This window comes from Chiroxiphia lanceolata, chromosome 15 (genome assembly GCF_009829145.1).
Source record: "Chiroxiphia lanceolata isolate bChiLan1 chromosome 15, bChiLan1.pri, whole genome shotgun sequence".
Classification (NCBI taxonomy): domain Eukaryota; kingdom Metazoa; phylum Chordata; class Aves; order Passeriformes; family Pipridae; genus Chiroxiphia; species Chiroxiphia lanceolata.
Window position 1 is genome coordinate 17,071,362 of NC_045651.1, and position 26,898 is coordinate 17,098,259.

A 26,898-nucleotide genomic window follows, 5' to 3' on the forward strand; every position below is an offset into this window, starting at 1 on the left:
GCTTAGGCGAGGCTCTCACACGCGCTGTCTCCGGGCTGGGCTCCTCTGGAACGGTCCAGATGATTTCAGAGGATGCCAAGGCACAACTGGTACAAAAATCACTGTTAAAAGTGTGCGGAGGTGGAGGGAGGATGAGGTTAGGAAGTAGATGCTGCAAATAGGTTTGAGGTAGGTGTTTCTATTTTTAGTCTTCCCCCCCCCCCTTCATCTGTAGTTTTTTAAACTATCTCGAATCCTTGCAGTTATGTAAGGGGAATGTGAGCAGAGTTAGAGGAAGAAACAGAAGCTGATAATGAAAAAAAGCCAGTTGGTGTCTGCTTGGCAGAATTTGGTTGTTGGGTTTGGTCAGTCCATTGGTGTCTATTTTGCTCTCATGAGACCCCACCTGCAGTGCTGGGTCCAGCTCTGGGACGCCCAAGAGCAGGAGGATGTGGAGCTGCAGAGGAGGCCACGGAGATGCTCCGAGGGCTGGAACCCCTCTGCTCTGGAGCCAGGCTGGGAGAGCTGGGGGTGTTCATGTGGAGAAGGCTCCAGGGAGACCTGAGAGCCCCTGCCAGGGCCTAAAGGGGCTCCAGGAGAGCTGGAGAGGGACTTGGGACAAGGGGGAATGGCATCCCAGTGACAAAGGGCAGGGGTAGATGGGATATTGGCATGAAATTCTTCCCTGTGAGGGTGGTGAGGCCCTGGCACAGGTTGCCCAGAGAAGCTGTGGCTGCCTCATTCCTGGGAGTGTCCAAGGCCAGGTTGGACAGAGCTTGGAGCAACCTGGGCTAGTGGGAGGTGTCCCTGCCCATGGCAGGGGGTGGGACTGGATGGGCTTTAGGGTTCCTCCCAACCCAAACTTTTCTGTGACTGATTCTATGGCCTGGACTCTCACCCAAGTGCTGGGCTCTGTCACCCACCATCTCATGCTGCTGGGGTACAACGGGAATGAAAAATGACTCCTTCTCAAGGATGCTGTTGCAACACAAATTTTAATGAAGTGGAAATGCAATAATTAGCTTTTCATATAATTAGCTTTTTCAGATTTGTACTGAGAACAAGAATTTTCCTCTTCTGCTGCTACATTGTTGCAAGACTGCTTTAAACAACAGTGGCACAGGCCTTTGAGCTCAGTGTTGTCTTCCTGCCATGTCTCTCACATGAATAATTCTGATGTTTTCTGGTTTTACAGTGAACCAGTCACTTCAATTCTTTTCAAACTTGTTGATGTGGCTGCTTGTTTTAAAAAACCGTTCCTTATCTTTTGTATTCCTGGTGGGGGAAGAGGATTTTTGCAGCATTCTCCCCTACATGTAGATGAGGTTCTGGTTCAGATTCCATGGTTGTACCTGGCTCAGGGAACCTCTCTCTGGTTCAGAGAATCTAGGCTGAGTTCTGTGCAGTTTCATGGAGCAAAGCTGAGCCCTTTCAAGCCTGATTGTCATTAGACCTTGACAATCCCATGTCACGCTTGCGGTATTGAAAAATAATCAGTGTGTTATCTCCATAGTCTCTAAATCACCAGCAGCAAAAAAAAAAAAAAAAAAAAGAAAAAAGGAAAAAAGGCAGTTTCTCAGTCAAAGTGGAATGTGAGGTGTTCTGAGGGGCGGGAGGCTGTGTGATTTTTGCCTGGGAGAAGCAGCCAGGAAGGGAATCCGGGGCTGTGGAGCCTGGGGCAGGGCAGCGTTCAGGAGCTGCTCCCCCACTCAGCCGGCTGAGCCCCAGCCCGGGGATGCTGCGAGTATGTAGGTCAGAGCTCTTCTGGATCTGATTAAGCGTTAAACCAAGCTCAGTTGCTCCAATCTTTTCAGGTATTTGCTTTAGTGTTAAGCTTCCCCCTCCCTCGCCTGCGTTCGCAGCGGTTTTTACCTCAGTTGCGGCGTCCCCGTGGCCGACACACGGTGCGGTTCTCTGCGCTCAGGGGGGCGATGCTCGGATTGAGGATTATTTTGCGTTACAGTCGTTACCTACAATTGAAATCGGGCCGGCCCTTTTCGGAACAATCATGTTCTCTGCCTCGCAGCTTTAGCCAAGGACGGGTTTTTTGTGCCATTAACGCCGCCTTGCAGGCAGCACTCGGGCTATCGGCGCCGCAGCAGCTGCTCTTGCAGGGCAGATAACGGGAGGCATCTGGAGCGCCGGGGAGGTTCTTTGTACGATATGTGGGGCACAGCGGGAGGTGCCGTCCCGGCATTTGGCATATCTGTGCCAGCCGGCTGCCTCTTCTTGGGCCGTGCGGTGTTTATGCTGCTTTGACTTTCCCAGACTTCGAATTCAACAGCGAAATCCCCCGAGGACGGAATTCTCTCCTTTGGAAAGCTGTAGAGAGCTGTACCGAGTATAAAACTCATCAGGAGTATAATTTTTAATTTAATTCACCCACAGCTATAAGTAAGCAGAGAACTTCGCTCTCAGCCTGTTCCGAGATTCCATGAGGTTTGTCTCGTGGTGAGAACGAACCCCATCCCCCCTTGGCCGAGCCTGATTTGCAGTCTGAGAGCTTGTGCTCCCTGGTCACGAGCCAAATCAGAAACCTTGGGCTTTGCCAACATCGGGAAAGGGGATTGAGGATTTGCAGATATGTTCTCCACAGACCACCTTCTGTCATTCTCTGATCCTCTAAACCAAGGAGTATTAATATAAATAAATTAAAAAAACAAATGAACAAACAACAACAACAAAAAACCATCATGGCTAGGCTTCACGAACGAAGATTTGGGAAGGCACTATCCACTTTTGCTGCAGGCACGCTGGTGGCTTATGAGGCCAATATGTGACAGACATATCCGATGGCAAAAGGCGCAGCAGAAAGACTCCTTAGATGGTGTAATCAAAAAAACAAACAGGAAAAAAGGAAAATAAAGGAATAAAAGGAAAATAAAGGAATAAAATAAATAAAAGGAAAATAAAGGCAGTGTTGTTTATATGCAGTGAATGTGGTTCTCAGCATTGGAGATGGAGTGACTGAGGGGGAAAGAGGTAAATGTGATGAAGGTACAATCACAAGGTCTCAGTAGACATAGTTTGGAGGCTTCACTCTATGTATGTGATATAGGGTTGTCACTGTGTAAATATCTTCCCTACTTAAAGGCCACTTTGCCACAGAGGGCTCAGCACCAGAGTGTGGAGCAAGTGCTGTGACAGCAAAACACAGTGCCCTGGACACCTCATGGAACCACAGAGTGGGTCAGGCTGGAAGCGACCAAAGAGGGCCACCTGGTCTCACCTCCCTGCTCCAGCAGGGCCATCCCAGAGCACATGGCATTGTGTCCAGAAGGTTCTGGAATATCCCCACTGAGAAGACTCCACACCCTCCCAGGGCACCCTGTTCAGTGCTGGGTTCACTGCAGAGCAAAGAAGTTCTTCCTCGTGTCCAGGTGGAACTTCCTGGGCATCAGTTCCTGCCCGTTCCTCTTGTGCCATTGCCGGGCCCCCCACTCCGAGCAGAACCTGGTCTATCCTCTGCCCTCTCTCTGCAGACACTGACAAATGTTTCCTGCACCCTCACGACGGGGTTTCACTGCACGCGCTGCCGGACGGGTCCCGGGACGGGCCGTCAGGGGGAACGGGGCCCGCGGGGTCCCGTCCGGGCCCCCATCCCTCTCACGGCCCGTCCCGGGACCCCCGCGGCGGCGCCTGAGCGCTCATGGAGGCCCCCTGCCCGCCGCTCACTGCCTGACAAACTCAGCACACTTCGCTCCGCTCCCCACCCTCCCCCCGGCTCCTCTCCCCACTCTGCACCCCGCGGGAGGCAGCGCGGGCCCGCGTTTTCACCGTCCTGCCGCCCTCGGCGCCGTTCGGAGCGCGGTGGCGGGGCGTTCCGCTCAGGCGTCCGCGGCGGGCAGCCCGTCGGTTGCGAGGCGGCGGGTCCTTGCCCTTCCCCCGCCCCCTATAAAAGGCGCCGCCGCAGTCGGGCCCGAGCGCCGCCGCCACCGCCTCCTCACGGTGCGAACGGAGCTGCCGCCGCCTCCTCCTCAAGGTGAGGCCCGAGCGGGGCCTGGGGTGTGCCCAGGGGAGCGAGAGGGGCACTGTGAGGGGGCGGTGGGAGCGGCCTGGCGCGGGCAGAGCCCGTGGGGTCGTTGCGGGGGCCGCGGCGGAGCGTTGGGCGCTCCTGGGCCCTGCGGGGCTGAGCCCGCCCGCGCTCGGAGGGGATGAAGCTCTCGGGGGTCCCGTGTTGGAGCCCCCGGGGGTCGGTGTGGGGAGCGCTGCCCGCGGGGGCGGCCGGAGGAGCCCCCGGGACCCTCCGGTGTGTCCGGGGCGGCCGCACCTCGGGGGCGAGTTGGTCACCTGGTTACCGCGCCGGGATCCATCCGGGATGGGGCTGAGCGTGGCGCCCCAGGATTATCCGTGTAAGGGATCACCGTGGTTCAGGTCGGGCTCTGACCGCCCCCCCGGCCTGTTCTGCTGCTGTCGAATAAAGCTTTTAGGACTCTCCTGCTTAGTCACCCAGCGGTGCTGCTGCCCAGGGACCGGCACCTGCCAGAGCTCTGCTGCAGCTGCTGAAAATGACTCTTTTAAATATATTTTTCAGGCAGCTGAGCTCTGTGGTGTAAAATAACGAAATGTGGGTGAAACCCCGATTTGTTATCAGTGACAAGGCAGTAGATTAACTTCATTCTCACGGTTTCAGACCCTCAGCAGTAGCTGAAGGGCTTGTTTAGAAGCGGGTTTGGGTGACACGAGGGTCTCGCTGGAGATCCCCGGGCAGCATCCCCCCCTGGCCGGCTCTGCTGAGCAGGATTATGTAAGCCGGGCTCAGGAGGCTGGGTTTGTTCTGGAGAGCTCCCAGGCAGCCACTGCAAGAACAGATGCATCAAATTTGAAATGTGTGCCTGCAGCACTTTTTCCCGGAGCATCACTCAGACTGCTAACTCAAGATTTTATTTTATTTATAATCCAGGTTTTATTTCTGTGCACGTGGGTGTATTTATATGTTTGTACCTTTGGAACAATCATGACTGTGCCCCTCCAGAACACCCATCTTAATTAGAAGTAGCACTGTCATATAGGGTTTCATTGCTGTGTAAACATTAACTGGCTGCTCGCTGCCAAATGGAAATTAAAGCAATGAGGGCTCCAGGCTGGTGTGAGCTGCTTAATAACGTGTGTTGGCCGAGCCTCCCTTGGCCTGGCTTTCCAGCAGCTCTGTCAGGCTCAGCCACACTGATGAGCTTTCAAAAGGGGGTAATGCAAGTTTGCTGCAAGTGGCCCAGCTAATTCACTGTTGGTAGCTCAAGTACTGCTGCCAGGAACTGGTGTGCAAGGCTCCTAAGTTTGGTAGGGGAAGGACATTGGGAAATTGAGATTGATTTGAAATTCTTTGTTCCTAGAGCTGTTGAATACCTTGCAGGCTGTACAAACACATGCTTCAGTGATCTTGAAGCAGGTAACTCCAGGGAAAAAATGAAACTGTTGCAATAGTTTGCTGCTAACAAAGGAGCTTACGACACATCCTACTAGCTGGTTGAGAATCAGTTTATGGAATTTATACAGGCAGACAGTCGTGTTTATTGTGTCCTTCAGTTGGTTCCAGTGCAGTGATACCCCCACACTCTGCATGTGCTGGCAAGACTCTTGGCTGCTGTGTCATGTGCCTTACTTCTGGGTTTGAGTTGTTAAACATCCAGAAAGATGTTTTCTTGTAAAATTTGTGTTTCTGCTGATGACATCTTCGAAGCCTGCTGGTTTTTATTGTAGCTATGATCACAGTTTGGTTGAGAAACTTTGTTAAAGTGCACGGTCATGTCAGGTACTAACAAAGTGCTGATCTAACTTCCTGCTTTGCAAGAGCAGCAGTGGGTGCTGAAACCTTCCTCCTAGGGGTGTATTGCTTTTTAATCTCTTGAGAAAACCAAACACTGTTCTGAAGGGAAAGCCTTTGATCCTGAGTAACCTGGTTTGTTTGACTCTGTTTGGAGCAGGGGAGGCTGGATTAGGTTGTCTAGAGTAATTCCTTCCAACCTCAATGTTGTCATTCTGTTCCAGAGGCTATCATTTGAAACTGCTTTTGAGATCTGACATCATTTGAGCAAAGTGAGTAGCAGTTGTTTGGATTTGGAGATAAGTAGTGTTTGGGAAGTGTTGAAAATTAATTCAAGAGAAAATAGCTCCAGTGTTGCACTGTAAAACCCAATAAAAATACAAGCACTATTGACTGATGAATTCTATGTATTTTATGCTTTCACATTAAGAAAAAAAGCTCTTAAACTAGTGTTAGGCTTTGATCAATCCGTGTTTCTTAATCACGAGGATTAATGAGTTTAGGGCTGTTGATTCAAGCACTGAATAATCAGATTGTGCTCTAAGTGGCTCCAGGCTCTGCTGTTGAGAAGGAGCAATATGAACACTAAAGGTGATGTACATCTTTGGGTCGGCTAAACTTGTAACATCTGCTGAATGTTGGGTGGAAATAACTGTCAAATTCTCTTGTAGATGCCTTCAATTAAACTGCAGAGTTCAGATGGAGAGATCTTCGAAGTTGATGTTGAGATTGCAAAACAGTCTGTGACCATAAAGACTATGCTGGAAGGTAAGTGTGAGACCCTGGGGGTCACAGTGTGTTCAAGGAGGCCTCTTGAGCAGGAACTGTGACCAGAGGAGACAAACTGGCACTGTGCTGGCAAAGGATTCCCAGCCCTCTGGAGCAGCTTGCTGTGTCCTGGCAGAACAGCTGGAACAGTTGCTGCTGTAGCTGAGGCTGTCCTGGGTGGATGTGCTCTTGCAAAAAGCTCTTGTTAAGAGTACTTACAGGGATGCCAGTAAAATATAAGCACCCCACTGCCCTGCCTACGGTTTTGTGAAAGCTGAGCAAACAGAACATTAATAATATTAACAACTTTGGTTTATTTAATCACCCAAACCAATCTTAGAATGTAAATATCACTTAAAGGGAGTGGGAGGTCATAAATAATGCAATAAAGAGCTGAAGTGAAACCTATATTGCGAGCTGGTAGAAGCAGTTAAATTATTTGGGATAAATACTTAGTTCTGATCTCCTGCTGACATAAATTTGAAACAAAAGAACTCGTGGCGGGGGAGGGGAAATGTGCCAGATGGCTGAGATACAGAGCAAACTGTGTCTAATCCCTCCAGTGCAAATCCTCATTGTTTACTGGGGTTTTTTTTCAAGTTTTTTGATGTATTCTTGAATTAACTTAGGAAAAAAATATTTCTGTAGAAGTAGTTAAAATGATGCTCTTGGGTATAAATTTTTGGTTGTGACACCTTAAAAGAACAGTAAAACCAGGGTTGAGATACATCAGGCATTGAAGTCTTTTTCTGTTAATAAGATGCTGTGGAACATGACTGGCAGCAGGAGCAGGAAATGGAATGCATTAGGGAGCACAATTCCTCTCAGTTTTCTCCTGCAGGAGCTGTGTTGCTGCTGGTGTCCAGTGACACTCAGGTGGGGATGGAGGGGGAGATAAACACGGGGAGTGTGTGAGCTGGGCACCATAAACTTGCCTCTGCTAAACTGGGGGAGAACCAGTCTCCCAGTACAGGTGAAATGCATTTTCAGGTTATGTTTTGGGTGCTGCAGCTGAGAGGGGAAGAGCTGAAAGGTTGGGTTGTGTTGGGTATCAGGGGACCACCAATGAAGTACCAGTTTTCTGATAATGGGTGACAGTGCTGGTTTGGAGGTGATGGTGACAAGTTGAGCCAAGTTGACTGAACTTGAGATATTGCTTGAATCATTTCCATGTACCAACAATTTTGGACTGGTCATTTCTTACACTGGATCCCCCACCATGCTCAAAGTCTGCTTTTGAAGTCTCCATTAGCTGGGGGCATGAGCAGTACCTTTTAGTGGCAGGGGTTTAGTTCTGAATTGAGGAAACTGGTTATTTCAAACAAAAAGTAGTGTTAATGTCCCACTGGTAACAACAACTGACTTGTCTAAATACAGAAAAAATACATGGGTTTTTTTTATAATGTTCAAATTTGATCAGTCATAAGTGTTCAAATTTGATCAGTGACAATGGTCGTATGGTCTTAAAAATGAAGTTCCTTGGTGATGTAGAATTGGCTCATCTGTGCATGTAATGAGTGAAGGTCTGTATAGTTCATTACATAACTAATTACAAGATGTCTTTGACAGCCAGGGTGTCATCCAACTGTTGGCATTTGGATAATAAAAAAGCATATTCTCTAACCAAAGATGGATAATGTGCTATTTGTTCTGCGTATCAAATCCAAACTTTAATTATGTTTTTCTCTCAATTTTTACTTTGATTCCTTAATTATATCAAGAGGGTAGAGTGACAAACTTTATCCAAAACTGTCTGGAGCATGCTGACAAGCTTTTAAAACAAGGAGTGTCAGAAGTGTGCTGTACAAATGCTTTTTTGATGAAAGGGTTTGTGCTGCTGTGTTATCATGTGAACTTTTTTAAGCTGGGAAGGATCAGTGCAAAGCTTCAGAGCCAGAGAATGGCATCTCTGTGGCTCCAGTGTTTACTGCTCATACAGAGCACAAGGCACTGTCTCTACTTACCACAGTAGATCTGAATTCTTATTTAACAATCACTGGAATGGGAGCTCTCAGTTTGAATTTGTGGATTGACCCCTGTAAGTGGTAAAAATATGTAAATATTTGTCAGATTGTTGAACATTCCCTATTCCCAGAATACTGAACTAGCAAGTTCTGCTCTAACAAGTCCCTGGCTGCTTATAGGTGATGGTTTGATGATGCTCTGTGTGATGAGGCAGCTTTGTTAGCCACTTGCCCTAATCTTGGTATAACCTGGGATGTATAATGCAACCATAGCTCCACAAAGCTTTCTAAAAGCTCCTGACTTGACCATTTGGGGATCCTTTGCTACCAGTCATTCAGCCTCAGTGTTGTTAAAACAGTGGATAACTGGTGAAGCATCCCAGTTCAGTAAGTGGTCTTGTCTGCCAATTGCTTAGTCATCTTTCCATTTTTAGATTTGGGAATGGATGATGAAGGTGATGATGACCCAGTCCCTCTTCCAAATGTTAATGCAGCTATCTTAAAAAAGGTAAGATGCTGGAAGTGGTCGTGCTGTATGGCAGTAATGAAATGTGAACTTCATCTTGGGAGTTGGGTATTGTTGGATAAAAAATGCTTTTCATGTGCTGGCTACAAGGTTAACCAAATCCAGGTGCATGAACATGGGACCTGGGTTATCTGGGAAGTGGGGTGAGGCTGGCAGGAGTTAATGGCAGAGGACAGAAAGGGGTGACCTGGAAGAGCAGCTGGAGGCCAGACAGGCTTCCTGAAGTGCTGGGGTGGTGCTGGACATGTGTGCACACAGGCATTTCATGGTGTTAAAGCACTGATTTTGACTGCATTCTGTGCACTGAGGTGGCTGTTCATGAGATGCAAGTGTTCAGAGAAAGGATTCAGGACAGGCAGTGGCTGTGCCAGGTGGCAGTGACAGAGCTCAAGGGACACTGTGTGCACTTGGTGGCATTAAATTCACTGGCAGGCCATGGAACTGAGTCACGTGAAAAAAGTGGGGTAGTGTGTGTTTGTCTGAGATGCTTTTTGCTTTGAAATAGGAAGTGCAGTGCCAAAATAAGCACTGGTCTGTTGTGCCTGTTTTGGGGTAAATACAGGGTTGGGAATTCTTTCCTAGCGAACAGACACAGATAATTTCACACTTGTGGAGTCTCTTGGGTTGGTGAAATGGAGCAGGATTTTGCTTGCTGTAGATCCATTCTCCTTTTAATTGTCTGGTGATGAGATTGCATGTTCCCAAGCTTGTGTTGTTTGGTTGTTTTTTAAAGGCAAACATGCCAGTTGAACTTTGTTCTGGGGTGAGCATGACCTGCTGGTAGCTGTTACCACTCTGCACTCTTCCCCTGTGCAGTATCCTGCTTAATAATAATTATGTGTCTGCAAACAGATTGAACACTGCAAAATGAGGTTTAGTTTTCTTGGTATGGTCCTGTGTGTGTTATAACAGGGTGTATTAACTTTACAGCACCAGCAACTGGCTTTTAAGATTAAGTAATTAATATGCTACCGACTCATTGAGATTCCTGAAGGCTGTTGTACTCTGGGATTGGGGATCAGTTCTTCTAAAATTAAAATACTGTTGATTTGAGCATGTTCATGCAGGATTCTAACATTAATCTAAAAAAAAATGTCCATTTCTTCCTAAATGAAGTTAAGTTTTATAGTTGGGGCCTAATGGGAGAATCACTTGGATAAAACTCTAATATAAAAACTCTAATATCAAAAATTAGGTGATTCAGTGGTGCACCCATCACAAGGATGATCCACCTCCTCCTGAGGATGATGAGAACAAAGAAAAAAGAACAGATGACATCCCTGTGTGGGATCAAGAGTTTCTGAAAGTAGACCAAGGAACCCTCTTTGAACTTATCCTGGTGAGTATGTTCAGAAAGTGCAAAGGCTGTGCCTGTGAAGTTATCTCTTAGTGCACTTGAGAAACAGCCTTTGTGCTTCTTGAGTAACTTCTTCATTGGGAGGGGGATGTGGGTAGGGGAAGTGGTTCTGGTAACTACTGGCTGGAATTGCTGAGGATGTTAAAATGCTTGTCTGTGTAATGCTGGCATTAATTATACTCATTTATCAATCAATTTTCTGAATATTGCTGCCTTTTATTCTTGTGGCTCTTGAGTCTGAGCTGAGGGTTTATTTCTAGTAATGGAGTTCTGGAGATCTGCACACAAATTAAAATACAGCTTGGACTTACAAATTTGTACCTTGTATGGTCCTGTGAGCCCACATTACCTGTCTTGGTTAGTTAACAGGACTGTAGCCCTGAAGATCTTGGATGTTTGCAGACTCCTGAAAGTCCTTTGCAAAAGGAGCAGCAGGAGTGTGTACTTTTCATGGTACAAATGACTTTCCCTTTTGTTTGGCAAACAAGTTGTAGGTAGTGTCACTTGAAGGTTGTAGCTAGAAGCTTCTCAGAGTGGAGATGATCTGTTTGCAGTTACAGTGTTCTACAATTGCAGTGTAAGCATGACTCTGGTAGTACATCTGCAGAGGCAGAATATTGATATGGAGGTTTTACATTTGGCAACTCTTCTACAGGCTGCAAATTACTTGGACATCAAAGGTTTGCTTGATGTCACATGCAAGACAGTTGCAAACATGATCAAGGGGAAAACTCCAGAAGAAATTCGCAAGACATTCAATATTAAGAATGACTTCACTGAAGAGGAAGAAGCACAGGTACTGGATCTGGGTTTAATTATAATAGAGCTGGCTTTTTGTGCTGGATTAGAGTGTGGTGCTTCAAAATTTAATCGTTAATAAATGTAAACTAATACATAAAATTCTCGTAACTGGGTTGCTACTGGTAGAAAACTTTTTGGTGTCTACTGCACTTGCAGCCCATTGCCTGAAAGGGTCAAAACAGAGCACGTTGATTTTTCTAGCTCCAACATGTACCTGGTAAGAAAGTGTTGTAGGATTGTTTGTGGCAGCCCTAGTGGGCTGTTTGGGAGCTGTGGTCGGAGTGCTGGAGGTGCACTGCTCTGTGTGGCTGGAAAGGTAAGATGTTTGGGTTCTCATCTTTAATGAACTCATTGATCTTAAAACTTGAACAGCAAACCAACTGCAAAATGGCAGAGCTGGGAAAGAGCAGAATAAGATGCCTTGGTTAAATACACAGGCAGTGACTGGACACTTGGATTTGTCTTCAGTGCTATGTCATGAAACGAGCAACTTAGACTTAAACTAATCCACTTGCTTTACTTGGTGGAAAATTTCCCAGTTTTGCTCAAATCTAGGCATAAGTTTCCTGGCTTTCATTGATAAAAAGGTCAGTTTGGAAGACTGACTTTCTAATTGCAAACCCTGCATGAAGAGTTAAAGCTGCTCCAAGTTGATGCCTCCTGCTGGAAATAATCCTGAATGTTTATGGGAATTGACAGCCAACTCTTAGGAGTTCACTGCAACATATTAACATTTAAACTGTTGTTTCAGGTACGTAAAGAGAACCAGTGGTGTGAAGAGAAGTGAAGTATTTGTGCCTGATACTCGAACACTGTAAGGATTGTTCCAAATACTAGTTGCACTGCCCTGTTCATAATTGTTAATATTAGACAAATGCAGCAGCAAATGAAGTTGTGTTAGCAGGATATTGTTCCCTTTGCATGTGTAGTGGTTTTTTGAGTACAAATCTAAATCTTCTGAGTTTTTACTAGTGTAATTGGATGTCTTTTTACTTTGCAAAGAATAAAATTGAATTAAGTGTGGATTCTGTATGGGAAGTAGCACTTAAGGGTATCATTTTCATTACACTTTTAAACTATTCAAGTCCAGTTACAGTGCTGAGGATTGACTCTGTTGTAAATAAAAACATCTATGATTTCTTCCTCAAGAAGAGCAAAACACTTGTATTTACAGGGTATTGATAGTTTCAGAAAGAAAAACAAACTAGAGTGTGTCTTGGGGAACTAGGTAATGTAAAAAAAAGTTACTGGATTTCTTCCAAAAACATGGTGGAAAAAATTAGTGTTACTTAAAGCTATATGATTTTCAAGATGGTTCTTGTCCTGCATTTAAACAAACAAAAAAAATGAAATATTTGACCACTTGCTTGTCCTGTTAGTCTTGCCTTATAGACTAGTGAAAATGTGATCTAGAACTAAGCAAGCTCCTGACAGCTAAATTTGAATACTTCAGCCATGTCTTGAAGACCTGCCTCTAGCTGGTAGCAAATAAAGTGTGTTGCTTTATGCACAGGATGGGTGTGTTTTTATACATGTTACTGTTAAAAGTGGAACCCAGATTTGACCAAAAATGACTGACATTACCAAAGTTAATATTATTGACCTGTGCATGCCATTAGTGGCTGGTTTTTTAGGCAGTTTTAAAGAACCCTTGTGATGTAGCTCTTGAAAACATGGTTTCATGTGTCCACAGGAAATCTTATGCCTCTGTATGTGATACTTCAGCTTGTAGAGACTTAATTATTGCATACAAAGCTAATGAAATATCAAGCTTAACTTCTTTGGACAAAGCCACTTGCAACTAGTTGAACAGTAACTGGTTTTCTGATTTTTATTTTTTTTTTTTTACAGTTCCCTTATAGGGAGTAGGGGATGGTTGTGTGGTAGATCTTTGAGGTGTGCTCTTAGCTTGTATTGCATTCCATTCTCTGTATAAACCTTAGAGTAGAATGAACCTTAATAAACATACTTATCTCACTTTAAATATCGGTGTTTCACTTCTGAATTAATAAAGGGCTTTTAAACTTTCGTTTGCAAATGGTTCTAGTTATTTGGAACTAGACAATCTTGCTGTCACTTCTTTCTGAGTGCACAAATAACAGCACTGAGGCAGTGGGTGATTGGAATAAAGCAGATGTAAAGACTCTGTTAAATGACCAATGCAGGACAGTGGGCAACCTTCAGATGAATTTGGGTGATGGTTAAATATCCAGGTGGATATGTTTTTTGATGCTTACTAACTTTTAGGTAGTCCTTGATGTAACCCTTCTGAAAGCATTAATAACTTTTTCTAAAGCAGCATTCAAACCCAAGCTTTGGATGCAGGTGCTGCTCACATCTGAGGTGCTGGGCCTGCCTTTGTGCTGCTGTGTATTGTGTGGGTGTCTTAGTTATTGTCAGTGGGCAGAAAATACTCCACTGCTGCTCCTGGACATGCTGAAGCCTTTCCAGCAGCCTGTATTGCAAACAATACACCTCACTTTAAAAGTGCTCCCAGAGACAAACCTTTGCGTGACGTTTCTGTGGCTGCAGTTGAATATTCAGTTTATCCTGGATTCTTACAAGAAATAAATCCGTGTGTGTACAGCTCCAGAGTATTGCAGTTCACCCTCAGAGTGCTGTGTGGCTCATGCAGAAGCCTGTGCTATAATTGTGTTTCGTAGGAACCTGAGTGAATTCCTTCAGGTGCTTGTCATGAGACAGTGTCCGTGTGTGTCAGCAGCCGCCGCCTTGCACGAGGCCTCAGGGTGCTGTAGGATAAGGAAGAGGCAGTTTTCTTCCTCATTGCATTGCTTGTACTTTGTTTGCCATGCCATGACCACACCTGGATAAAAGCTGGCAGTTCTTAGAGCAGCTGGCCTAAAGCCCAACTCGTGGTGGTCAAACACTGCAGCCCAGGAGCCTCTGCTGAAGCTCCAGGCTGTCACATGTGGCTGTTGACCCTGAGGCAGCTGTGGAGGTGCAGTATAGGGCTGCTCTGTGCTCAAGGCATTCTGCAGCTTTGACAGATTTTTAATACTCTTAGTAGGTAGTTAGGATTCCATCCTGGTTATTTTCTCTAATTGAAATTCCCCTGTAGTAGTGACTCAGGCTTCAGCCAGATTCACATTCTGTAGCTGCCTGGCCGGGATGGCAGCAGGAGAACTTTGGGGTTTTTTTTAAATCTTTCAGTTGTCTCACCCACTCTGGTGACATTATGCTGTGCTGTAGAGAAGGACACTCTGGGGAGGTGCTGAGACAGCTTGGGCTGCCTTGTGTTTCCTGCTTCAGCTGAGCCTGTTCCCTGCCTGCTGTTCCAACAGACACTGCCTGGGAACTCTGACATTCTAGAGAGGGGAAGACACTGATTTCCCACTGTTAAACTTTCTGTTGCTGTTTAACTTGCATGGTGCTTCCTTACTTTTATTTTTTTTTTAAAAGTCATGGCATGATCAGGGATCAGGCTTCTCTTGGCTAAAGGGATTAATTGTGGGGGAAGGCTGGGTATCAATAGGGACTGTAGAAGAAGGTGTATTTCTTTTTACTCTTGCTTTACTTTTGCAGTCTTACCCATTGAAGACTACTGGCAGTTATTCTAAAAACTGAAGGGGAAAAAAAAGGCAAGCAGGAATCCTCTTGAATGCTAAGAAACAGTTATTTGAGAGTTTCAGAGGATTATAATTTCCAGTGGCCTCTTTTGAACAGCCAGTCTGGCAATTACTTTATTTATAAAGCTATAAACATATTTTGAACATAAAAGCCAAAAAATACAAACTCAGTGAAGTAAAAAAATTACAACAAATGATGGATAGTCATTGGACAAATGAAAGTACAGCTGCAAAACATTTATCCCTGCTACATACATACAGTGGTTTTACTTGGTTTAATGAAGTGGTGCTTCCATGACTTCTACATTCAAACTGATTTCAGGAATTCAAATGTGTATTTCAGGAAGAGTTAAAATTGCTGTAAAATAACTAAAATATTCTTGTTGAGATAAAAATGTAAGGGCAAAGTTTTCCTTCTATTAAAAAAGAATATTAACACAAAATAGCAACACTTCATATAGCAGTTCTAAAGACACTTTTTTTGGTATTAATAAGAGTAACTTTGTTTTGGCATCAGTTATCAGCTGTGGGGCATGGAACAGAAGTCAGTTGTGCTGTTTTGTCTTGGAAAGGGGCAGCTTAAACGATATCTCTTCTGTGTTTTGGGATAAAAATAAGTCAATTTTCTGTTACCCCTGTATGAACTGATTACAGCATATCACAAGGGGGTGTTCTGAGTTTATGCTGTGGGTCAGTCTGGCTATAACCTGTATGTACAGAGCAGAGCACGGGCAGGATGAGGCTGTGGTGGAGATGGGTGTGAGTGCTCCAGCTCTGGAAATGCTTCTGTGCCACCAGGGCACGAGGAAGGGCTCCTGGAGAGGGGAGTGGTACTTCCACTAAGGAGATTTTGCAGCAGTGGGGTGGAATAACGATGAGAGGAGGCTGTAATGCAGACGGGCCTCTGGCTGGTCGGGGCAGGGACCACAACACCGAGGAGGGGCCAGAGGAGCCTTGAAATAATGGGAGAAAGTCCCAGAGTGTGAAATGAGTGAGGGCTGCTCTGGGTGCTCGCGCTGCCTCCTCCTCGGCCAGGTTAATACTGATCAGGGCCTTCCCCTCAGCTCCCTCTGCTCTCACTCACACCCATCTGCCTTTTCCTTTACACCTGCCTTTGCTTTGCTGCTAAGTTCCATCTTCCATCCCACCACCAAGTACCAGTGGGGTGTTGAGTTACACCAGCTTTACACCCGGTGTGGGGCTGGTCTGTCCTCTGTGGTGTTCCCTTGTACAGCACCTTACAGCAGAGGGGCTCACAGCAACAGATGCTGAGCTGAGACATGGCCATTTTTTTAGAAAAAACCGTTTTGTTTCTTTTTTAAATCAAGTGATTGGAAGAGACCATGTCAGATCTGGCAAAAGTCTGCTGAGTTCCTCTGTTCAGCACTGGAACATGCTGTTGGCTAAGCTTGCTAAAATAATTTAAAATGAGCAGATTGCATATTGATCTAGTGCTATGTAATTAACCCTGTGAGTGCAGTCAGTACAGGTGGCATTGGGTCAGGTAATGCTACTTCTCCGAGGGTTAAAATGGTTCAAACTTTAAAATGATTCTTTGCAAACTTGTCAGGTTTGTGCACGTAGCTTTCAGTGCTTCTGAAGTTACATTTACACAGGAGAGGAATAAAGCAATAGGTTTAGATCTTCTAAACTAAAACCAGAAAAAAAAAAATCTACACTGCTGTAAGCAAAACTACCTAAATAAAGGGAATAAACCCAAAGCTGCTCTACAGACTAATCAGGTTTGGCTTTTTTTTTTTTTTTAAATTTTAAATCTTTGAGGCGTAAACTTGTTTAAAAAGTTATGTTTAGTCCAATGTAAAAAATTAGGGTTTGTGTTTTTGCGTTAAGAAAAAAAATATAAAAATATTTTGTACATTATAAAGGTCATCTTAAATTTCTCGTAGTTCTACAATAATATTACTACATAATTTGTATTCAGTACTCCAGAACCTATCTATCAAATAGGAAAAAAATAGACCCCCTCTTCCTTTGTGTGGTGTCATTTTTCTCTTCAGCAGTCTGGAATATATTTCTTTCAAGCAGGAAAAAAAATTGCACTGGACTAGATTTTGATCTCTGTGAGAAGTCTGTAAACCTGAAGTAAATCCAGAACTTGGAATTATTTGGGATTTACACCAGTTCGGGGAGATCATAATCCGTCCACAGTGTTTTTTGTTTATCAAACTCAAAATATAAATACAACACCAGAAACCGGCAAACGTTTTCAAGCTGGAGAGAACACATCAGCATTTGGCGTCGTCATGGGGGTGGGAGGGAGAATCTTTCAGAAAAAGCTAGAATAAGGTTTTTTTAAAAAGTTACACACTGAATCATGAACAGGGTTCTGATCTCACCGAGGGTACGGACAGACGGACGCCTGCAGCCAAGGGCAGGGCAGTGCTGCTCTCCTGGGGCTGGCAGAGCTGTGCTGGGGCAGAGCTCACCCCTCTCCCCAGAGCCCCCGCTCAGCAGGAGGGGCCCCCTGGGCCAGTGGGATCCTCAGGGCCTTGCCCACGGCCCACCCTGCCAGGGCCGCTGGCTCCATGCCCACCCCTGCAGAGGGGCACAGTCAGTCAGGGCCTACAGAGTCAACACAGGGATTTCTGAGGCTTTGCCCAGCCTGACTGGTGGGATTTCTGACTGTCCTCATCTCAGAGGACAATCTCTAACAGCCAGGGAGACCCTGCCCCTGACTGGTGCCCCCAGTGACCATCAGCCCTTCCCGGGGTCAGTCCATACTCCTTCCCCTGGCTGGTGCTGCACCACCATGGAATGGGACACGTCTGTGTTGCCTGTAAACAACATCTTCCTGTTCTCAAACAAGAAGTGTAAAAAATTCCCCTGGTTGGTTGGAGTATTTCATTTCTCAATGACCCGGTCAGATCAGAGCGCTGGCACCGCTACGGTTACTTTTCAGACAGAAGGGCTTTTAAAAAACGCTCCTATTCCAGCTTTTCCAGCTCCACGGTGGAATGGCTGTGAGAGATCCGTGAGTGACTACACTTTCAAACAGCTCAGAGGGCAGGGGGTGGAAGCCAGGGTTAGATGGACAGCACCTACCACCTACAGCAGCAAGCTGGGGACTGGGCTCTGCTCTCCGCCACGCTGCCAGATAATGCAGTAAAAAAACAAAACCCCAAACAAAACAAAAAAAAAGCAGCACAGGGCAGGGACAAAAGGCTTGTTTACTCATCAGCACTTTAAATTTCGGCAAGTACTTATTTTTGAATTTTTTTTTTTTTTGAAATCGCTTTTCTACCTTTATCACCCGTCCCCTCCAAAAACAACCAACCCCAAACCAGAGGAGTTTTTCCATCATCCTCAGGGTCATCCCGTTGCGTGTTTGACGGCGAGCTGGGGGTTCGGCCGGGCCCCTGGTCCTTGTCCGGAGGAGCCGGGCGGGCGGGCAGGGACTATGTCCCCGCGGGAGCTCGGCTGTGCGCGGGGGACGCGGCCGCGGAGCGCCGGGAGCCGGGTCTGGAGGGGCCGGAGGCGGGCGGGAGCTGCGCGGGCACCGGGCGGGGGTCGGGCTGGTCGCGGTGCGCGGGGTCGGCGGGGGCTGCGAGCTGCTCTGACGGGAAGGCGGAGGGGAGACATCGGAGTGCGTCCGGAGGGGATGGAGGCGAGTCTATAGCACTTCCATCGGAAGAAACTGGGCTGGCACAGCGTCCTTCTCCTTGTAGGTACCGAATGCACTTCTTTTTCCTCCTGGAACAGCGGGGAGAGAGGGCTCGGTCAGTGATGGGGGGGGTCACCGGCAGCCCCGGTGCTGCAGCGCTGCGGGGACACCGCCAGGAGGCGCCGGGAAAGGATCCACGGGAAAGGGTCCGAGGGAAAAGGCTGCAAGGGAAAGGGTTCGAAGGCAAAGGGCTCCAAGGGAAAGGGTTCATAGGGAAAGGGTTCGAAGGGAGAGGGTTCGTAGGGAGAGGGTTCGAAGGGAAAGGGCTCCAAAGGAAAGGGCTCCAAGGGAAAGGGTTCGCAGGGAAAGGGTTCGAAGGGAGAGGGTTCGAAGGAAAATGGTTTGTAGGGAGAGCATTCCAAGGGAAAGGGTTCCAAGGAAAAGAGGTTTAAAGGGAAAAGCGTTCCAAGGGAAAGGGTTCGAAGGAAAAGGGTTCCAAAGGAAAAGGGTTTTAAGGGAAAGGGTTTGAAGGGAAAGGGTTCCAAGGAAAAGGGTTCCAAGAGAAAGGGTTCCAAGGGAAAAGAGTTCCAAGGGAACAGGGTTTGAAGGGAAAAGGGTTCGAAGGGAAAGGGTTCCAAGGGAAAGGGGTTTGCCAGTAATGTGGGGAGAGGAGTAGGTCATGAAACCAAAATCAAAAAACAGTAATAATAAAATAAGAATATAAATAATAATACTAAACACGATAAAAATAATAAAGCCCCAAACAATAATTAAAATCAGCCCGGGAGGTCACTCCTCACCAGCCACCACCCTGGCTCCTCAAATTCCAGGAGGCTGTGTGGGGTGAGCATCTCACGAGTTCAGGACCAAAGCACTGCCCCCCTCCCCGGGTCACCCCTCCCCACAGAGCCCACCAGGGCCCACGGGACACACGTGTCATGGGGCAGTCACACCCCTGTGCTCAGCACTGCTGGGTGGGACACTGCCCTTCACACCAGTCCTGGCTTTTCTCATCTCAAAATCTGAAGGTCCCAAGAGCCCATTTCCCAGCACTTTCCTGGACTCGTGCACAGTATCATCTACTTAGAACCACAGACTGGTTTGGGTTGGAAAGGACCATAAAGCTCATCTTGTTTCAACCCCGTGCCATAGGCAGGGACACTCCACTAGACCAGGTTGCTCCAAGCCTTCTCCAACCTGGTCTGAGCTCTCAGCTTTTCTTTTGGCAGCAGGAGCCCCTGCTCTCAGCTATTTGTGCATCTCTGAGTATTTCCCAGACATTCCCATCTCCAAGAACAACTCAGTGATGCAGCTGAGTGGAAAGTGCTCAACAGAGATTCAAGAGGAGGGAAGGAAATGGCCTGGGACTGGCTGGAGATGGTTGGAGGCTGTCTGAGGTGTTGCTTTGGATGCTGGAGCAGTCCAGGTACAAAATGACAGATTTGGCAGCAGGACCTGAGTGGCCCTGCAGTGGTGCCAGACTCAGTTCCACGCTCCCATTCTGTGGAGTGTGACACAGAGAGCTCAGCAGCTGGGGAAGGATTCACTGACCAAAAGGGTTTTTCCAAGAAGTACCCCACAGTAGCTCTCCTCCCCCAGCCCTGCTCTTCTGGTAAGAAGCCCACTGGGACTGGGAAGGCCCTGAAGACAGCAGCACCTCAGAGCAAGGACCAGCCTCCCCTCATCCCTCCTGGAGAAGATACTCAGGTTTCCCATTTGTTTGGATGTCACGATTTGGGGGTCTCAAAAATCCAAGTCACACATTCTTGCTGTAGCTGGTTTGGGACACGATTCCTCCATGTCTGGGGACAGTTCTGTTCAGTGTTTACCCTGAACTCCAGGTGTCATCTCATGCACCTGATTGTTTTAACTACCCCTGGCTGTCCAGAGTCAGTCCCTCACAATGTTTTGTCTTTACACACTCTGTTGAGCTGGTTTTCCTTCTCTCCATGTGACAGATCCCTCATGTCACTTGCTGTGGGTCCTTGAGCACCTCTGCAGAGATCCTCAAACAAAAGAGCCCTCAAGATGTCACCTTAACAATAGCGAGGGGACAATTCCTCTGCTGGAGATGGCATTAATGACTTTACAGCTAAAACAGGTAGAAGAACATCTTCCTCCCACCCAGCTCCCTGCCTTGGCTGTCTCATGTGAGGAAAACAGATCAAATGAGAACTCGCTAATGCGGGCACACACCTTTCTTTGATCTTCCTAATGAAAAACCAGACAGTGTGAGAATGTGTATGAACTAGTCCAGTATTAAACACGACTTTGACTGGATGTGAACAGGAGCAGTGCTGTTACTGCTGTCAGTGCCATCGTTAGCCGTGGTGACCCAATTAATGTGATAGGAAACACGACGGCCCGGCTTTAACTCGCGGGGTATTTTCCATGGGTGGTAATTCCCCAGAGCAGACAGGCCTGAGGAGGAGCTGTGCTTCCCACAGACACCTCAGGAGTAGCTGCAGGATGGAGTTTCAACGACCTGTTTGAGATGACACGAATCTGTCCATTGATTCATTGATCTGATTTACAGCAATGGGGAGAAAAGAGCAGGTGTGATCCTGCTGATAACAGACCGGTCCGTGGGTTATGCTGAGGTGGGTGGTTTATCTAACCTCTTTAGCTAAAGGGGTTTATCTCCCTCCTTTTAGGAACTTATCCCTCTCCCTGTAGGAACTACAGCACTCTGGAGTGTTGTGTCCAGGGCGTAAGGGAGAGGGTGAAAGCTTTTCTAAAGCAGCAACACCCAATCTTAACCAGGTAACCTCTCCTGTGGATGGAAACCCTCCCGGGGAAGTTGTTCTCTGCAGGTGAGCAGAGCAGGCAGGACAGGAGCCCTGGAGTGTTAGTGCAGGAATTGCAGAGCAGCTCTGGCTGACCAGGGTTTGGTTACACAGGGGACACAGTAAGAGCATGCCAAGGTCTCTGAGCACTCCAGCAGCCTGTGTTAATTGGGAAGCCGTGCAGAGGAGAAGCTGAATTCAGAGTTGGAGTGGAGGCAGAGCAAAGGTGGAGGAACTACCCACAGGGGCACAGGGTGCTCAGCCTGGCTGTAGGAGGGATGGGGGACTCCAACAGCCCCCTCTGGACATTCAGGTATTAATGAGACACTAAGGGAGCTCTGTCCAGATTCTTAATCAGTAAAAAATGGTGCTTGATGACACTATCTGGGGTGTAAAAGGTGAGCAGGGAGCTCTGCTGTTGTGGCACCCTGAGGTGCAGGAGGGGAGCTCACCTGGGGCTCAGCCACAGGGACCAGAGCTCGGGGTGCAGTAAAGTCTGGGCCAGATTTGGGTGCACTGAATGATTTTAGTCACTTCAAGCTGCATTAAGCACATCAAGCAATACTTTACTTCCAGCTTTTCCTACAGCTCTCAATGCATTGGTATAAAAACGTGCTGTGAATCACAGACCTCTGTCCAGGCTGGAGCCTCCCTGTGCTCCAGTGCCCAGGTCCAGAAGCCCCCATGGAGCTTTTTCTGCCTGGCTGCCTCCACAGACCCCTGAGCCAGGCAGCACTTGGTTGATGCACTGAACTTTCCTATCTCCTGGCCATGTCCATTCCCTGGAAGCCTGAGGGGCAGGGCACTGCACTGTTTTGCTGCTCGAGGCTGTCCCGTCCCACCCATGGTGGGTACTGTGAAATTTAAGGGTCAGGAAGAGCTGGATCCTGAAATACATGGTTAGCCCGGTATAAATGGGAAAAAGAAACCCATTAACTCCTCACTGCTGGCCCTAGGGTGCTGTTTATGTGATTGGACATCACTAACAGGGGGGGAAAAAGCCCCACATCAGGGTCACAGAGGTCTCCACCCTGGAAATAAGCTTTTAAGACCAGGGAATTCCATCAGCTGAGGAATATGTACAGCACTACACCAACACTGCCCCGGGGGTGTGAGAAACCCAGTGTGCAGCCTGACCCCTGCAGCTCAGGCAGCAGCTCCGGAGGATGCCCAGGAACACCCAGGGAACTCCCAGGGAACTCCCAGGGAACACCCAGGGAACGCCCATCCCCGCCCGGCTGGAGCAGCCCCCGCCGGCACCGGGAGGACCCTGGAGCTGCACCCACTGTCCCAGGAGCGCCCCAGCAGCGAGGAGATGCCGATACACACCTGCACGGGCCGCACCAGTCCGTTTGTTGGTTGAGGCCAAAGCGAGCTCTGCATTTCTTAGGAGAGGCAGGATCTGAACACAGAAGCATGCGCGGCGAGAATGGGCAAGGCAGAGGCACAAAGAGGAGGAGGAGCAGGAGGAAGAAAAGAGGCAACATCATTTTAGCCACTTGAACACACGACTAACAGACTACAATCCCATTTTTTTTTTTTTTCCTGCTGGCACCACCTCTCCTGGAAAAAAGTGATCGTTAGGCAAATATCGGTGATCACTGCTGGCAGCTGGAGGAGGAGGTTTGGGAAGCAGCTCTGGGAAACGTGGGCAATTACGGGGAAATCCACGGACCTTCGAATTTCTTAAGTTTGGAGGTGCTGCCAAATCCCAGAGACGCTACCTGGCTCCTGTGTCTGCATCCTTACCTGCTCCCTGCCTTCCCAGCAGCGACTGCCAGGGCTGCCAGCGAGCTCGGAGTGCGCACGGAAGAAAGAGGAGGAAACGTTGCAGAAGCAGCTGAAAGCAGAGTTAGCACCGAGGAGACCTAGGCCAGGTTATTCCACTCTGCCCCCCCCATCATTCCCCTTGCAGTTTTAATGGAAAAGCTCTTCTCCATGGTTTTTCTAAAATGTTGCAGTTTTACTGTTTAATTATGGGACTCATCAGGGTGAAGCCCTATTTGCTTTCAGGCACATCCTGTTTTTCTCTAGTGCTGCAAATGGGATCTGAACAGCACATTTCTGTGCTGGATTCAGCCTCCCTCTCTCAGGCTGTTGTGTGTGACCAGCAGTTGGTTTCAACCCATTATCATTTTTGTATCACACAGACAGGACATATATAGGGATATATAAATCTATATACACACTACATATAAGCCTGAAAACTTGTATTCCCTTTATCAGTCTAGACACAGTAAGATCAGTAGTGTTAATTAAAGTGAAGATATAACTGTGACACAGTCATGGAATTGCTTTTTAGGGACAATTTGAAGACGTCATCCAGTGGTGATTCATTAAATTAATAAATTTGCTTAGAAAGCCAATAGCTTATCATATGGATGGCACAGTTTCATCCAGAAGTAAGAGCAATGAGCAGTAATGGACTGGTGAGCTGGAGAGTGGGAAAAGCTCTTTGTGACTCTATAGGTAATCCCAGAATGGAGACACTGGGAAAAAGAGTCTAAGTTCATGTATATGTGATGCCACAGTGGGCAAGACAGTCTCTTGATGGTTTATAATAAATATTTATTGGTGCAGATATTACTTGTTCCTGATATGGCAGAAATACTTCAGAAATCAGCACAGGAATAGCCTTGGATGATGGGGATATGTCTGAAATCTGCCAAAGGGGCCTTTCCTCATCAGCACTGGGGTGCAGGGAGGCAGCTGCTACTGGATTTTAGTATGACTTTGCTTCAACCTTGGTTACTCTGAAAAGAAAACCAAACTTGGGGTATCACCCCATGGGTGATCTTCAATCCTGTCACTGCATTTCATCCCACCCACAGTCCTGATGCATTTGAGAGCTTTCTTTAATTGATGACACCTGTAGGTCTGATGGGGACATGCACCCTGGATGTTTTCAACAGATTTAGTGATAGTTTATGTGAAGTTACACACTAGCCAAAATCTAATCTTTTCAGTTTGCACACACTCCCCATGTTCTAATTCAAACGTGTCCATGAAAAAGTCACAGAAATGTTAATTTGCCATTTCTTAAAACATATAATAAATGTGTGTTTCTCTGGTTAAGCTCAGGAGAATAAAGGAAGACATGGTAAAACACAACAACTGCCTTGGATTATCCCCTCTGAGTGGGAATGCAGGGACAGCCACCCCACACACACGTTTACCTGAGTTGGAATCTTGCTGCTTTTCCCGTGTTCGTCTCTTCTTTTTCCCCTGGGAAATCAAAGGAAAGGCTGTTATCCGTGCTCCAGGAGAACCAGGGTGCTGTGCAGGGTGTTTGGGGCTGGATTGGTGCTGCTGGCTCAGCCCATTCCAGGGAGAGATGAACTGGGAAAGGCTGCTAAGGGACTGCTCAGGTTTATCTATCAACAGCTGATGCTCCTGCCATATTCTTATTATTCCTCTTCCCTCTTTATGTTTCTAAGGAAAGCCCTCAGCCCATTTTAGCACCTTCCCTGTTTCCAAAACGTGCTTTACTGTGGTGCCTTATACCCAAACAGAAATTGCTCCTTAACATTCCCTGATTTCAAACGGGAAAGAACGTTTAAGGAAATCCCCAGAAATTCATTTTCAAATCACACTGACCTATTTCACTGCTTTTGCAGCTCTGGACCCATCTCTTGCTCTTCTTTCACTAACAAGAAAGCCCTATTTTATCCCCAAACTGCCTCTCTTGATTCACAAGACACAGCAACTCCCCTCCTGCCCTAATGAGCTGATTAATGAGGGCACAGCAGCGCAGGAGCAAATCTGGCTGTGAGGAGCAGCAGCTCACAGGGCTGCCTTTGACCTGTGACTTTTTATATGACTTCTTGTGGTTTGAGTGAAGGTGGAAAGCTCTGAGCTGTGGTGAGCTTTTTCTTCAGTGGGGGAGCAACTGTATTTCCTGCCCGATATCCGCATCACGTGCTGCAGAAGTGACCTACATTCCTCCTCCTCCTTCTCCTCCTCCCTGCTCAAGCTCTGCAGAGAAAAGCATCTCTTCCACAACCACAACACCCAAACCAGCTGGTCTGCAATGCTGGGAGGACCAATATCCACCTTCTGGAGCAAGGAACCAGCCCGTGATTCCCCAAGGAACCAGAAGAATGACGATACAGGTTGAGATTTCCATGCAGGGTGTGCTTGGTCTTGGTGCTGTGCCCTCCAGGTGTTCATGTCCTCCAGATGTGTGCCCACCAAAATGTGGGCTGGGGGTTTCCCCTCACCTCTGCTTTTTCTGCATCATCTCTGCCCTCTGTGTTTTAGGGGTGGTTTGGGCTCTTTAAGGGTGTTTTCTTGCCCTTGGTGGAGTTTGGGCTTCCTGGAAGGAGGGCTGTGGTCAGTGTGGGATGGATGGGATCTCACTGGGCAGCTCCCAGGGGAAAGAAAGTGTCTGTGAGGGAAATGATGGAGCCTTAGATCAAAGGGACAGAGTCCTTGAGTGGATGGACAGACCTCTGAAGACTTACGTGTGCTTTGCTTCAGGTCTCTAACGAGTTCATTAGGCACAACAGTCAAGAAAGTCACAAGGAAAAACCCTTTTCAAACATATCCACTATTTTAAACCACAGAATACTAAAATGGTTTGGGTTGGAGAGGACCTTAAATATATCCTACAATCCTGTTTCAAACCCCTGCCATAGGCAGGGACACCTTCCACTAGCCCAGGTTGCTCCAAACCGTGTCCAACCTGGCCTTGAACACTTCCAGGGATGAGGCAGCCACAGCTTCTCTGGGCAACCTCCCTCCCTCACCACCCTCACAGATATCTCAGCTGCTGCCCAAGATGCACAAAGCAGTGTATTCCCATAAAACTGTATTTCCAAGGACCATCCCCATCACTTCAAAGCTCCTCTTCCTCACTCCTTGTATTTGCTTGGACAATAAGCAAACACGTGTGGTAGCTGGGGCTGTACCATTCATCCTACAGACAGGCAATAAACCAGGAGGGTGCTCCAAATACTCCTGGAATGTGAATTCCCACGGCGCTGGTGCCACCAGGAACGGCACTGCCTGGGCCAGGTGGGCTGTTTGGCAAACACCAGCTGTCACCCCCGGGGTCATTTGGGGCCGTGCCAAGGGAAAGGGGCCCGAGCAGGGCGGGCACTCACGTAGTTGTCTCTGGCAGACCAGCCAGGGTAGAGCTGCATGTGGAGCTGCCGTTCCTTGCGAGCCAGTTCGTAGTACTTGGCCTGTTCCTCGCGGGACAGCGCGTGCCACTGCAGGGACACACACACAGAGCAGTGAGACACGGCCCCGCTGCCCCCTCCCAGCCCACCCCACCCCTCCACGGCCATCCCGCCCCCGGGCACGTCCGACCCTGTGTGCTTAAGGGATAAGAGCACCCAGCCTTGAAGCAGATGCTTGTTACGTGCTGAAGAGCAGCTGCAAGGGACGGGAATGTGGCACTGGGGGGTGGTGCTGGGCCCCACGAGCTCTCACCCTCCTTCCCAAGATCTGGTTGATGGCAGCGCTCTCCTTCAGGGTGCACTCGGCGATGACTTTCGCCCGCATTTCTTTCATATACAACATGAAAGCATTCAGGGGCTTCTTGATAGTGGGCTTCTTGGCTTCCTTCTCTCTCTTTGGTTCTGGTTGAGGTTTCCTTGGTGGGACCAAAGGAGGAGCTGTCAGCATCAGAGCCTGGCTCAGCAGAAAACTCCCCCCCCAGCCAACCCGACAGCACGAGCGGGTGGGGGGCCCGAGCTCTGCACCTCAGGTGCAGACAGAGCTCAGTGTTCACCCACCCT

General features: G+C 47.7%; 2 protein-coding genes across 4 annotated transcripts in view; one reads left to right on the forward strand and one right to left on the reverse strand.

The window, feature by feature from the left end:
• Positions 1-3,830: 3,830 nt before the first annotated feature.
• SKP1 (S-phase kinase associated protein 1) lies at positions 3,831-13,188 on the forward strand. 2 transcript variants are annotated; one of them, XM_032702727.1, is made up of 7 exons: positions 3,881-3,961; positions 5,968-6,015; positions 6,415-6,511; positions 8,910-8,983; positions 10,197-10,340; positions 11,014-11,154; positions 11,911-13,188. In XM_032702727.1, the coding sequence occupies exons 3-7, from the start codon at positions 6,415-6,417 to the stop codon at positions 11,944-11,946; spliced, it is 492 nt and encodes a 163-aa protein (XP_032558618.1). In that variant the 5' UTR covers positions 3,881-3,961; positions 5,968-6,015; the 3' UTR covers positions 11,947-13,188. The 2 variants fall into 2 exon arrangements, with proteins under 2 accessions (XP_032558617.1, XP_032558618.1); XM_032702726.1 differs by lacking the exon at positions 5,968-6,015 and having other exon boundaries at positions 3,831-3,961.
• A 2,862-nt stretch (positions 13,189-16,050) lies between these two features.
• The window catches only part of TCF7 (transcription factor 7), a 70,014-nt gene continuing 59,166 nt past the window's right edge, over positions 16,051-26,898 (reverse strand). Inside the window, exons 8-12 of one of the 2 annotated variants that reach the window (XM_032702724.1) lie at positions 26,591-26,753; positions 26,260-26,367; positions 24,331-24,379; positions 22,484-22,556; positions 16,051-18,457 (exon numbers count right to left, since the gene is read on the reverse strand). In XM_032702724.1, coding sequence (XP_032558615.1) covers positions 18,163-18,457; positions 22,484-22,556; positions 24,331-24,379; positions 26,260-26,367; positions 26,591-26,753 — 688 coding nt within the window. In that variant the 3' untranslated portion in view covers positions 16,051-18,162. The remainder of the gene's footprint in view (positions 18,458-22,483; positions 22,557-24,330; positions 24,380-26,259; positions 26,368-26,590; positions 26,754-26,898) is intronic. The other variant, XM_032702725.1, reaches the window with a different exon arrangement.

Coding starts and splice junctions, on each gene's coding strand:
- SKP1 (XM_032702726.1), top strand. CDS start 6,415: ATGCCTTCAATTAAACTGCAGAGTTCAGATGGAGAGATCTTCGAAGTT. Junction 8,984..10,196: donor ATGCAGCTATCTTAAAAAAG/GTAAGATGCTGG, acceptor ATCAAAAATTAG/GTGATTCAGTGGTGCACCCA. Junction 11,155..11,910: donor CTGAAGAGGAAGAAGCACAG/GTACTGGATCTG, acceptor CTGTTGTTTCAG/GTACGTAAAGAGAACCAGTG.